The 13,931-nt window shown below is 48.3% G+C and overlaps 1 protein-coding gene across 1 annotated transcript; it reads right to left on the reverse strand.

The window, feature by feature from the left end:
- Positions 1 to 5,687: 5,687 nt before the first annotated feature.
- LOC138436447 (polycystin family receptor for egg jelly-like) lies at positions 5,688 to 13,645 on the reverse strand. Its single transcript, XM_069582018.1, has one exon. It carries the CDS (start codon positions 13,643 to 13,645, stop codon positions 6,620 to 6,622), a length of 7,026 nt encoding a protein of 2,341 aa, XP_069438119.1. The 3' UTR covers positions 5,688 to 6,619.
- Positions 13,646 to 13,931: the final 286 nt, after the last annotated feature.

Consider the following 13,931-nt stretch of genomic DNA (forward strand, 5'->3'; position numbering starts at 1 on the left):
CTATTGAGAGTCCCTTGGACAGCAAGGACATCAAACCATTCAATCCTAAAGGAAATCAACCCTGAATATTCATTGGAAGGACTGATGCTGAAGCTAGAGCGCCAATACTTTGGCCACCTGATGTGAAGAACTAACTCACTGGAAAAGACCCTGATGCTGGGAAAAATTGAAGGTGGGAGGAGAAGAGGGCAACAGAGAATTAGATGATTGGGTGGCATCATTGACTCAATGGTCATGAGTTTGAGCAATCTCCAGAAGATAGTGAAGGACAGGGAGGCCTGGTGTGCTGCAGTCCGTGGGGTTGCAAAATGTCAGACTGAACAACAACAGTTACTGATAAATGAAAAAGTTTACAAAAAATCCAAAAGGATTTAAAATATCTAATAAAGCTTTAAAAAAAAAAATCGTTTCCCAAAAGAAACTGCATGTGAAATAGGCATTAAATCAAGAGAATGAAAAAACAAGCCATGTATGCACCCTGAGAAAACCATATTTCAAAAGGACACACATGCCCTAACATTCACTGAAGCACCATTTACAACAGCTAGGACATTGAAGCAACCTAGATGTCCATCAACAGAGGAGTGGGTAAAGAAGTGGTACATGTATACAATGGAATATTACTCAGGTATAAAAAGGAATGAATTTGACTCAGTTCTAGTGAGGTGGGTGAACTTAGAGCCTGTTACACAGAGTGAAGTAAGTCAGAAAAAGAAAAATATTGTATATTAATGTATATACATGGAATCTAGAAAAACGGTACTGATGAACCTATTTGCAAGGCTGGAGGAGAGATGCAGACACAGAGAATAGACTTGAGGACCCAGTGGGGGAAGGAGGGGCGGGAGGAACTGAGAGAGCACCACTGAAAGATATACGCTACCATATATAAAACAGTGAGTGGGAAGCTGCTATATAGGACAGGGAGCTCAACCCAGTGTGCTCTGACAACCTAGAGGGGTGGGGGGGTTGGAGGGTGGGAGGCAGGTTCAGTAGGGAGGGGACTTATGTATACTTATGTTGTATGGCAGAAACCAATATGACATTGTAAAGCAATTAGCCTCCAATTAAAAAACTAAAAAGGCAAGCCATAGAATAAGAGAAAGTATTTGCAAAAGACATAAATGATAAAGGACTATTATCCAAAATATACAAAGAACTCTTATTAAAGCTCAACAATAAAAACAACCCAGTGAAGGATGGGCCAAAGACTTTAAATAGATGCCTCACCAAAGAAGATACACAATGGCAAGTAAGCATATGAAAAGATGTCCCACATCCTATATCATCAGGGAAATGCAAATGAAAACAGTAATAAGATACCACTGCACAGCTATTAGAATCGCCAAAATCTGGAACACTGACAACACCATATGCTGCTGTGGATGTAGAGAGCAGGAACTCATTCATGGCTGGCAGGGACGCAGAATGGTGCTGCCACTTTGGAAGTCAGTTCTGCAGTTTCTTACAAAAATAAACATACTCTTACCATATCATCCATCAGTTGTGCTCCTTGGTATTCAACAAAGGAATTGAACTTAGGTCCATATAAAAACCTGCACACAGATGTTTATTATAGCTTTATTCATATTCATAATTGCCTAAACTTGGAAGCAACCAACATGTCCTTCAGTAGGTCGATGGATAAATAAACTATGGACAAAGGAATTTTATTCAGCACTAAAAAGAAATGAGCTATCAAGCCATGATAAGACATGGAGGACATGTAAGGGCATATAACTAAGTGAAAGAATCCAATATGTAAAGGTTACATAGTGTATGATTCCAATTCTATGACATTCCGGGAAAAGGCAGAACATTGTAAATACTATTGATATTATACATTTTTAGTTAAGTGAAGACTGAGAAAGATTTGAAAATTGAAAAATAAGAAATTGCAGATTAGAATCTAAAGCAAAGCACTGCTAGTAGCAACAAAAGGGGGTGTTCTGGAGGATTCATTCTTTATGCACTTCATCTCACTTAAGTACAGCCTTGCTCATTCCTTTCTCCATTTCTTCCAGTAAAATTAAGCTCCAAAGATAAGCAATTTTGCTTTTAGTGCTGAACGAAATGTCAGAAGCAGGCTTTAGTTTTTTAAGTAAACTCTTAAAAGTATAACATACATACAGAAAAATACGTACTTCCTAAGTGTGCAGCAAGGTGAAATCTCACAAAGTAAATACAACAGTGTATCCAGCACCCAGGTGAAGTCTTCCACAATGCAAGACACTAGAGGTTTCTTCTGGCTCAAAGGAAAGGCTGGCCCTCTGTAGGGTGGTGGAGGGAGGATGCATTTAGAGAACTGAATTTATGGCCAAGAGACAAAATGCCTTTAACTGTTGTATAGTTTTTAAGTAAATATTTAAGAGTATCAAAAAGACATCTTTTGGGGGGTGTTAGTTCTATAAGGTCTTGTAGGTCTTCACAGAACTGTTCAACTTCAGCTTCTTCAGCGTTACTGGTCAGGGCATAGACTTGGATTACCGTGATATTGAATGGTTTGCCTCGGAAATGAACAGAGATCATTCTGTCGTTTTTGAGACTGCATCCGAGTACTGCATTTCAGACTCTTGTTGACCATGATGGCTATTCCATTTCTTCTAAGGGATTCCTGCCCACAATAGTAGATATAATGGTCATCTCTGAGTTAAATTCACCCATTCCGGTCCATCTTGGTTCGCTGATTCCTAGAATGTCGATGTTCACTCTTGTCATCGCTTGTTTGCCTTGATTCATGGACCTAACATTTCAGGTTGCTATGCAACATTGCTCTTTACAGCATCGGACCTTGCTTCTATCGACAGTCCCATCCACAGCTGGGTGTTGTTCTTGCTTTGGCTGCATCCCTTCATTCTTTCTGGAGTTATTTCTCCACTGACCTCCAGTAGCATATTGGGCACCTACCGACCTGGGGAGTTCAGCAGAGTACATGATGAGAAACGCTGGGCTGGAGGAAGCACAGGCTGGAATCAATAACCTCAGATGTGCAGATGACACCACCGTTATGGCAGAAATTGAAGAAGAACTAAAGAGCCTCTTGATGAAGGTGAAAGAAGAGAGTGAAAAAGTTGGCTTGAAGCTCAACATTCAGAAAACTAAGATCATGGTGTCTGGTCCCATCATTTCATGGCAAATAGTTGGGGAAACAGTGGAAACAGTGGCTGACTTTATTTTTCTGGGCTCCAAAATCGCTGCAGATGGTGATTGCAGCCATGAAATTAAAAGACGCTTACTCCTTGGAAGGAAAGTTATGACCAACCTAGACAGCATATTGAAAAGCAGAGACATAACTTTGTCAACAAAGGTCCATCTAGTCAAGGTTATGGTTTTTCCAGTGGTCATGTATGGATGTGAGAGTTGGACTCTAAAGAAAGCTGAGCGCAGAAGAATTGATGCTTTTGAACTGTGGTGTTGGAGAAGACTCTTGAGAGTCCCTTGGACTGCAAGGAGATCCATCCAGTCCATCCTAAAGGAAATCAGTCCTGAATATTCATTGGAAGGACTGATGCTGAAGCTGAAACTCCAAAACTTTGGCCACCTGGTGCGAAGAGCTGACTCATTTGAAAAGACCCAGATGCTGGGAAAGATTGAGGGCAGGAGAAGGGGATGACAGAGGATAAGATGGTTGGATGGCATCACTGACTCAATGGATATGGGTTTGGGTAAACTCCGGGAGTTGGTGTTGGACAGGGAGGTCTGGTGTGCTGCGGTTCATGGGGTCGCAAAGAGTTGGACACAACTGAGCGACTGAACTGAACTGGAGTATAATATACACACAGAAGCAGGCTTTACAAATACAAGTCTTCTTAATTAACACAACACTTTGAGGTAGATGAAGGACATGTAGCTTCAGACGGTGCCACCTCTCTGCATACAAAGCTTGTTCCACTCCTCTGAGTGAAAAACAAATCCAAGAACATCTATCTTGTTTTCCTGGGCAATGCACACTCTGGAGGCATGAATAACTGTTTCCAACTTGTTCTAAAAAATGCCTGCCCTGTGCCTGGAAACGTGGTAAGAATAAAGGCATCTTAAAAGACTCCTTTAGAAATTGATGCAATGTTCCAGGAAAATGACCTTCTAAAGAAACCTGAATTTATAGTTTTCTCATTACTTTGTTTTCCTGAAGTTAACCTAAAACAATAAAACAGCCCGTTATTTTTACCAGAAAAAAATGGATTTATTCAGGAGCAGCAATGAATTGCAGTTTGGGACAAGTAAGTCTGGTAGAACAAAGAAAAGAGAAGTCTTTAATAGAGAAGGGGTAGCTGAGAGGGGCTGTTATGATAGCTTTTCACTGGCTAAGCTGTGACAGCCTCTCATTGGCTACGTAGTTGCCAGGCAAGGAGAAAATCTTTCTTCCTCCTGCATCACTTCCTGCCACTACCTCTTTTCCAGTTGAGATCTGTGTTGACCGGAGTGGGGTATGCATGAGACCCCGCATCTGGCCTCCCGACTCCATTTTAGTGAGGTTTCCCTTTATTAATTCCCACGCTGACAATGTTATAATAGGCATCTCTGAGATTTCTAAACTGTAAGAATACATGTCATTGCTCTCTGACACTGGAAGGCCCCTGGCACTCCCTTTGTTCCCAGTACACATGGGAACAGCCCTGCGAATCTGCTAGACTTCTCACTGAAGCCACAAGTGGAGAGTCATGTCTCCCCGGGGCATTCAGCTGCTGTCCCTGGTCCTGTCTCAGATGGCTTCCCATCCCCAGCCTTGTTCCTGGACTGCCCACTTGGGTGGTCCCTTTCTGACTCTGTCACACCTCTGAATCATGAGATGCAGTGCTGACCTGGGGGCTTATTTCCAGGGAAGGGAGCCCAAATAGTGTGACCCTGGACCTCCCACACCATCAGAAGGGCTGGAGACTTGAGCTGATGCCTAATTTGGGAAGAATGTCTGGGCACTCCCCACCCTCTCCCAAAGAGCACCTGAGACTGCCTTATCTGCCGTGGGTCTTCCCAGCCTCTAAGGGGGCCTGGCCCACAGTTCCCGCACATTGTCAGGGCTTGCAGTCTGCAATTCTGTGTCCCATGGGCGAGTGCACCTGACCGGAACCCAGTCTAAAGCGTTAGCCCCAGTTTTCTACTGTCTCAACCAGTTAATAAGTCGTGCGCTAATGGGAGGTGCTAACCATGAACATGAAGTTCACTTGGAACAGCGGATCAGAACCTGGGCACACCTGGGACTTCCCGCCAGGGCAGATAGAAAACCCAGAACTGTGCTTCTGACTCTTAACTCTTGGGTAGCCTTGGGCAAGTCACAAAGCTTCTTCATTTACTTACCTGATGAAAAAGAGTGCCCCCACAATGGGGAGGAAGGGATGGAAGGCCTATAGCTGTGCATGCACCCAGACCTGCCAAGGTATGAGGTGCCACGGGCACGCAGTGCAGATCAGCACCTCCAGGGTGCCAAGTGAAATTGAAAGTGTTTGTCAGTTGTATGCAACTCTGTGTGACCCTGTGGTCTGTAGCCTGCCAGGCTCCTGTCCATGGAATTCCCCAGGCCCGAATACTGGAGTGGGTAGCCATTCCGTTCTCCAGGGGTGATGACTGACAAACACCTGGGAAAAAGCAGCCACCACCTGTGGGTTGTTCCCCTGTGCTGGCACTGGTTGTGGAGGGCAGGCGCCATCTGTGTACCCACCCCTATCACAGAAATCACCACCGGCCTCAAGAAAAAAATCATACATTTAATTCACATCAAGCTTAAAGTGGCATCTACGTAAAGGAACATGCTTTAGGGTGAAAATACAGGAGCTGCTATATCATTCCTTAACTAATGTGTTATAAACAATCCACCAGGCCAACAATAACCAAAAGCCCACATCCTAGAAGTATATATGGTAACATACGTTACATGGAATATTTACAACCTTTCAGTGTGAACCACTCAGCATAAACACGTAACTTGTTGTTTCAGAAAAGACATGTTTCATAGACAGAAACATGTTACTAAATTGTACATCTATAACTTGCAGTGGCCTTAAGAGCAGATGGGAAGCTTCAGATTGCTGCACCCTGGTCCACATCCCTCCATTTCCAGGCACAAGGGCCACTCCTGGGACCCCACACGAGGCCCCTCCAGCCCTGCCCAGCTGGAGTGTGTGCGGTGGGAGTAAGGAGGCGGGGAGGCTCTGCAGCCCCATCAGCAAAGGGAAGGGCCAGCAGGGCCGAGGGACCTGGGCTCTGCCCTCAACCACTAGCCCTGGCCTCCCAGCCTCGGGGGGAGAGGGACCGGGACAGCAGGAGCATTCACCTGCTGCTTCTGACAAGCTGAGATGAGGTTGGGGGTCCTTTCAGCTCCGTCCCCCAAATATAGGTCTCTAACCCTCTAAACTGCAGTCGGTCCCAAAGACAGCAACTTCGAAGAAAAAGGGAAATGAACTGGGACTCACAGATGGTCGCCCTCCTCTCTCCGCAGAGGCCACACTGCCCTTGACCCTCCTTTCAAGTCCCAAGCCTGGAGGCCCCCACTGCAGACGCGTCCAGACGTGGGGTGCACTGTGAACAATACAGGTGGGAAACACACTGAGCCGCGAAACGCCCCTCGACCCCAGAAACCGGGCCTTTGGAGAAACCTGCCTGTGGGCCTCGACACTGCCATGGATCACACGACGAGGTAAACCATTTTCTTCCCATTGATGTTTCTGGTCTTCAGCCCCAGGTAGTGGCGGCTCTTCTTCTCCGGCTGCCCGTACACCATGTTGATGAAGAACCTGGGTTCGTCTTCCGCCCTGGGTTTGAAGCACAGGCAGCAAAAAGCAGATCTCAGCCGGTGACACAGATAAGTCATGGCTTCCGCCTCTTCTGAGGGCTCCTCATACACAGGCTGCTTCATTTCCTCGTAGGCAGACAGAATCACAGCACGAAATAAGTTGATCAATATGCATATCATCACCAGCAAGAAAGATGAGAGGAAGAGGACCCCGAGAACCCGGTTATTGAAAAATTCCGTGTTCTCAAAAGCTGAGACACAGTAGGAAAATATGGTCTGGGTGGCGTGGATCATGTCACTGTAGTTCCACTCATGCTGCCCGAACACCAAGTACCCGAATGCCATGAAGACAAAGAAATACATGGACACCACCAATGCCATGTGGCAGATGCCAGGAAGGGCAATCTGGATGGCCCTCTGAGCCAGACGCACATCGTAAAAGACCCTGGAATACCGGAGCGTCTTCAGGATCGTCAGAAACACCAGGAAACCCAGAATCACCCTCATGGTGTAATCCACTTGAGCCACTGCGTGAAAGGGAATGAAATCCTCCGGATTTGACAGGTAAGCCTGAACTACACCAATGGCCAAGAAGTGCTTCCTGAAAAAGAGCATGATCCACAAGGTAAGGAAGAATTTAAGAGTAAAGCTGAGCCAATTAAATACACTTTTCACATAGGCAGTCCATTGATCTGTGATGATGTTGACTTCGTCGACAATATAGGCAAGAAAGAAAAGGTAGATGGCCACATACAAGTAGATTTCTTCTGAGTATTTTCTGTTGAAATGAGTGAGTGAGAAGGAGTGCGCATGCAGGCTTGTGTTCACAACACCTAACTGAGAGACCTCGAAGATGACCGAGACGCTGCAGAGGAGACTGATGTCTGGATTGAAGGTGGTGAGTTCCACTATCACAGACCAGGTCTTCTCATCTAGCCAGTGGCCTTTCTGGAGCTTGCTGAGCCTCAGTGTGGAATTAAACTGCTGCTCTGCTGGAAAAAAATAGAAGGCGTATCCTCCTGAGCCATAGGTGTGCAGCAGCCCATAGGAAGAGTACGCCCACCTCTTCTCTGGAGGCCTGTAAGTAAACCCTCCGGCCGTCTGGTCAGTGTCCCGCTTACTAACTCTATTCCATGACCCAGAGTAGTTTTTTGTGTCTTCTGGGTCAATGCCATACTCGGGGTGACAGCGAATCTCTCCTTTGAGGCTGCCCTCCACAAATTTCTTGGCCGGCAGACACGTTATCTCTCCAGGTTGTGCCCTCACCTGCCTCATCAGTGGCAGGCCAAGGATTTTAGAGGAGCTGTCAGGGAAAAATGTGGGATTTGGGTCATTGTGGAGCAGAGGCAACAGCACCCTGTTCAGCCACTGATAGATGTCTTCCAGCCTGGCCACGCCTGCCAGATCCACAGAGAACTGGTCCCGAATAAACTGATTATAGTAAAAGCTGTCAGTGGGGCGCAGGACGGCGACTAGGCTCAGCAAGAGAGCCAGAAAGATGAAGTGAGTGAGGATATAAATAAGGAACAGGAAAGCTCTTCGCTTGACCCTCTTCTTTCTTTTGAATATCATGATTTCATCTTGGGTGAGAGGCTGGTACATCCTTGAGTTTCGGAGCTCCATGACAAACTGGTGGCGTCTGTCCATTTCTTCTGGGTCCTTCCAGAGGTTTTGCAACTTGATCTCAGTGAAGTGATAGTTGCTGATCCATGAAAGGTTCTTTGAATACTTGGATGTACTTGTTCTGTAGCTTGACATAAGTATGACTTTCGATGGCTGCACTAGGAAGACTGACAGAGAGAATGCACAGAACGATGCAAACAGCCATGCTGTTGACTTTTCGAGGCCGTAAGTCAGTCCATAAAATATGATGAAGAAGGAGGATACTGCACACGTAAGGAAAACCAAGAGCCAGGCCACACTAACACAGCACGGCGGCAGGACCATCCTGGGCTTCTCTTTGAGGGCTCGCGAACCTGGCTGGGGAGGCAGATCCTCAGAAGAAATGCTTTGATTGTCTTCAACATTTGGGTTGTTGGTGTTTTTATTATTTTCCTGGCCTTTAGAGATTTTTCTTTGGGTGCTGGGGGCTTTTCTTGGGGTGTCGGCAACCTTTCTTGGGGTGCTGGAGACCTTTCTTTGTGAGCTGGAGACATCTCTTTGGGGACTGGAGACCTTGCTTTTGGTGCCTGATATCTTCCTTGGGGAGCCAGAGACCTTGCTTTCTGCTTGCTTGGGCGGGGGCTGTCCTTTAGAGGTGACCTTGACAGAAGACTTGTGTTTTGCAGGATGTATATTAGACTTCTCAGGCTGCTGGGAGCGTGCCTTGTCAATTTCGTAAACGTGCCACTTTCCCAGCCGTTCTTCCCAGTGTTCATTTGCAGCTGGCTTCAAAGGATGCTTCCGAGGAGTGACCTCATCTAGAGATACAAGAGGTCTCCTCTGGGAATAGATGAACAAATATGTGATCACTAGTTGTACAGGGAGCGTAATAAAGGCACTTTGCAATCCGATCACCATCGACCTGATGTACCTCTGCTCTTGTGGCTCTGCTTCGATCTCCTTCTCTAGACTAAAGAACATAATATTACACAGAAGCGTGGACAGCAACATGGCTAAGCAACAGGACAGCCTCTGGAGCCTGTTGAACGGTGTAGAAATGACACCAGAAAAAACGGAGAACCACAAGTGGTTTTTCCCTAGATTATAATTTAAATCTATGAGGAAAAAGTCCATTTTCTTGAGAGGCTTATCTGGGGGGGTAACTTGAAAGGTTCGGTCCAAAGAGGATTCGATAGAAAGCCATTCTCGGCACATGAAGAGCCAGATGTGTCTGGTGAACAGATTCTCCACTTTGATTCTACTTAAATACCATTCAGGGGACCTGCCCTCATTGTTGTGCCACACGCGGAGGGAATGGATGTCGCCCAAGTCCTTTTGCGTCGCTAGGAGGAAAGTGCAGATGCTTCCTCGGTAGAGAGTTGTAAATTGTGGATGGCTTAAACAGTGCACATCGCTGCTACCTTCGGTTCCATGCAGCTGGATAAAGACATTGGCCCTGGTGCCAGAACCACAACGGCTTCCTGTAAAAACAGTGACTAGGTAACACACATTATCATAAGGATCGTTATCAAGGAGAACTATCACATGCTCCCTAAGATACTGGTCCGTTTCATCTCTGTGCAAGGCCCAGAACGCAAGGATCAAGTACAACAACATAATGAGAAGTACCGTGAAGAGAGTCACAGGGTTTTGGGTGACGTTCTTGATGACCTCCAGTTGTAAATCCACAGGGTTAGGGACCACGATCACCTTGGCCGTCAAATAGTGGGTACGTAGGTGAAGGTTGGCCTGTTTGATTATATCCAGCTGCCGTTTGGCCCGCTGTGGGTTCTTGCACATACAGTGCACTCTTTGCCAAGTGGTCTTCTCTCCCACAACGCAGGTGTCTTCTCTCCAGTCGCTCTGGATCCCAAACATATTCAAGCACATGATGCTGAAAACAGAAATTCTCACCAACTTGTTATTGGGGTTTAGGACGAAACGAGGTGCCTGTAGAACCACAGCGATGGTACACTCAGAGGAATTGGTTCGCTGAGCTATGACCTGCACCAGGGCCGCCGGGAGGCAGACCACTCGGGCCTCCTTCACCGGACACTCCGGGTCAAACAGGTCACTCTCGTTGGCAATTGGAGGGATTTTATGGGACACCAGGTAGCTGGTCATAAAAGACTTGGGTGTGATCTCACGGCCCGCGTACACAGACACCGTGAACAAGACGGACACGTCTGTCAGGATGTGGATCAACACGTCCCTCCCTGCTGCACTGTCCACAACAAAGCTGAACGCCCCTGTCGTCTTTGCCAATGACTCATCCACTGCATAAGTCTCTGAGCTGGGTCCCACCGTGAGATTGAAAGTTCCAAAGCTCAGGTTTTTCCTGATGAGGTACACTTCCACTGCATCAGGTGGCATCTCAATCACGTCACCCGTGACCTCGACTCCTGTCATTCGGAATCCAACCACCTGGGTCAAAATGTTTTCCCCATGATTTAGCCAAGGGAAAGGGTCATCCGCAAATTCACAAAACATCGTGGAGATGGGAGCGTTGGCAGGCAGACTAGCAAAGCTGTTCACATTTAGGGTGGGATAAAAACAATTCTGACAGTGCTTCTGGGTGCTGAAGAACTTGGTAACATTCCACTTTTCGGTTTTCTTGACATGCATTTTAAAGTTGGAGGTCCTCAAGGCAGTGGTCTCATTCTCTGGCACCTTCACAGCCAGTACCGTGTCTGCTAGAGATTCAACCACATGGAAAGGCTCCTCGAACACTTCATAATGAACCAGCAGTTTCAGGATGTTAGACAAGGTTGTTAATATTCCAGTGCACACACTTTCTATTTGCTCAGAAGAAATGCTCTTATCTCTCTGATGACTATCTTGGAGGGCTTGGCTTGCTTGCCAAGTCCTCACTGTGGCCAGTTTCTGAGAGAATGCGCTGATCTCAGAGGTTTTTTCTGTTAATTTAGTAACAGCCATAACCACTTGGCTAATATTCACCAAAGTGTTTATAGGAAGAATGAGTGTCTGATTGAAAAGGTGTTCTCGAAGTTTAATTTTGTCAGCTTGAAGACTTGCGTCAGTTTTCATGCTATTCATGACAGAAGCTACTACGTATATTAAATAACTTGCATTTAGAAAATCCTGCTGTTGAAGCAAAGTGGACAGGGAGGAATTTGGTCCCGTGGTGAAGTTGGATAACTCCTCCAGCACAGTCGTTGATGACTTTACGTCAGTGGGAGGCCGCACAGTGGCATACAAGTTCACCTGGGAAAAAGCTCCCAGAGAGGTATTATATGCCTGGGCAATTATTTTCAAGGCATAATGACTGTCCAACACACCAACAGGGAGAAAGGACGGGGGCGATGTGGAATTCTTCCCCAAATACAAAATGGATCCAAAGTTATTCTCTTTCAAAGAACTGATTTCACCAAAACCATGTACATCAGGAACTATTATTTTATATGTAAGAACAATGTTCTTATGCTTGAAATGAGTACAAATAACAACAAACTGAGTAATGAAGGAAATTCCTTTTTCTGGAACAATTTTGCAGTCTGTGGTTATAAGGACATGGCGAATAATGAAAGGATACCTTAAGACCAAGGTGACTCCACTCCAAGTTGCTGCATTTAGAGAAATCCAAAACTTATCTTCCTTGAATCTCCAGAAAGCAAAAGCTTTTATAGACAAATAAGCACCATGCCGTCCTGTTGAAGTTTGCCCCGTCCAGTCAAATGGCACCTCCTGACCTGAAGACGTCAGAATGGACCACTGGTAGACATCTCGGCCTGCTGTACAACCTGTGCAATCCAGAGACAACGAGAATCTCTCTGATAAAACCAGAACCTGGTCACAATTTTCAATACATGAGATGCTTGCTACTGGCTCTCCTTGAAGCACGCGCAGCGTTGCATCAGCAAATGCTGACCTGCCGGTCTTCTGGATCACCAGTCTGAAAAAATATACACGGCCACCTTGAAGTGTTTCTGGAGAAAGGGTGAGAATAGGACCAGAGGCCCATGTCCACTTGAGGTCAACCTGCTCCGGGAGACACACTTCCTTGCTTATCACTGTTATTTTCTGTCCATCATAGTCTTTTGGGTTCGTGGTACAGTACCAGAGAAACTTGAGCCTCTCTTTCTCTAGAGGGTCTGTTTCCTCTGGATCAGAAGACTTATTTCCATTGAGAGTCACCCCATCTGTGAAATTGATTGTGATGTTGGAAGGCCCTGAAATAACAGCATTCAGGGGACGTCTAAAAATGACGACATAGATTCTGTCTGAGTCCGTCTGCCTTGGAATCCCAGGTTCCCGCGTTGTGACAACCACCGAGAAATTAAACAGATACACCCCCCAAGTGAAAGAATATGGGAGTATAGTCAACACTGTTGCACCTCTACGTGCTGTGACCGGTGGCTTTCGGATAGGTTTAGTCCAGTCAGGCACGGCCCCTACATAAGGCACAGGATAGATATACCAAATCCGCAGATAGTACTCTGGGATTGGACAGAAGAGGATGATTGTTGCATTGAAGGTGTCTCCCATGTCCCTGGTCAGTCGCACCGGTTTATCGTCGTTCCTATTTATCCGCACGCGGTCCAATTTACAAGTCTCGTTTTTGGCTACCTGACAGGACACGGAGGACTCAGTGGGTTCTGAGCTGTTCGGGCCGACAGCTTCGAAGAAGACTGGGGTGGGCCCGTCCGTGGGACACTCGGTTTGGGCCACGAATCCCGGGTAGGAGCGCCGGCCGCGGGGCAGAGCCCGTCGGGGCAACGCGCGGCTCTGGGCGGCCGCGGGCCCGAGCAGCCTGAGGCGGAAGGTCCACTCCAGAGGCCCGAGCGAGCGCGGCAGGCGGGACAGCCAGCGCAGGGAGAGCCGGCCGCCGGGCGCGGACAGCTGCAGGTCCACCGGCGCGGGCGCGGCGTTAGCGGCGGCGCGGCGGGCGCGCACCTGGACGTGCGCGCGGAGGCAGCGCGGCGCGAGGCTCGGGGGCCGCCCGGCCGGCAGGCAGAGGCCGCGGCGGCCGCTCAGGAAGATGCCGCCGCCCGGGGCCGCGCGGGCCCGGAGGCTGACGCGGGCGCGGCCGGCTCCAAGGCCGCCAAAGCCTGCGCCCCGCTCCCCGGGGGCCCGGGGGGCCGTGACCGAGCGGAGCGCGGCCTCCGGGCGCCGCGCCTGGACGAGGGCCCGGGTGTCGGACGGGGCACGCCGGGCCGAGGCGGGCGTCGGGACGGGGAGGCCTCGGGCCGGCGAGCCGGGCGCCTGCGCGGGAGCCGGGGGCGGAGGCCGGCGGCCGGGCCCACAGCCCAGGCCCAGGCCCAGGCCCAGGAGCAGGAGAGCCGGCCCGGGCCCCATGGCCGCGCCCGGTGCGAGCTGCGTCGGAGGCGCAGGGCGGAGGGCCAACGGACACGGCGTGCAGGGCGCGGGGCGGCCGGGGCGCGGGCCGGGGTCACGGCGGGCGTGGTTCGGGGGCCACTGTGGCCTGGGGTCAGCGTGGTCAGTGGGGTTCCTGCGGCCCAGGAAATCAGTCGTTTCATCGCCCCTGTTTGGGTCTGACTTCTGAATTCAAGTTACACTTTCACTTACAGAGTCTTAGAGTTTCTGTAAAAATCCTCGCAGTTATTGATTTGTAATTCCGTTT

Source organism: Ovis canadensis, chromosome 3, assembly GCF_042477335.2.
Source record: "Ovis canadensis isolate MfBH-ARS-UI-01 breed Bighorn chromosome 3, ARS-UI_OviCan_v2, whole genome shotgun sequence".
NCBI lineage: Eukaryota > Metazoa > Chordata > Mammalia > Artiodactyla > Bovidae > Ovis > Ovis canadensis.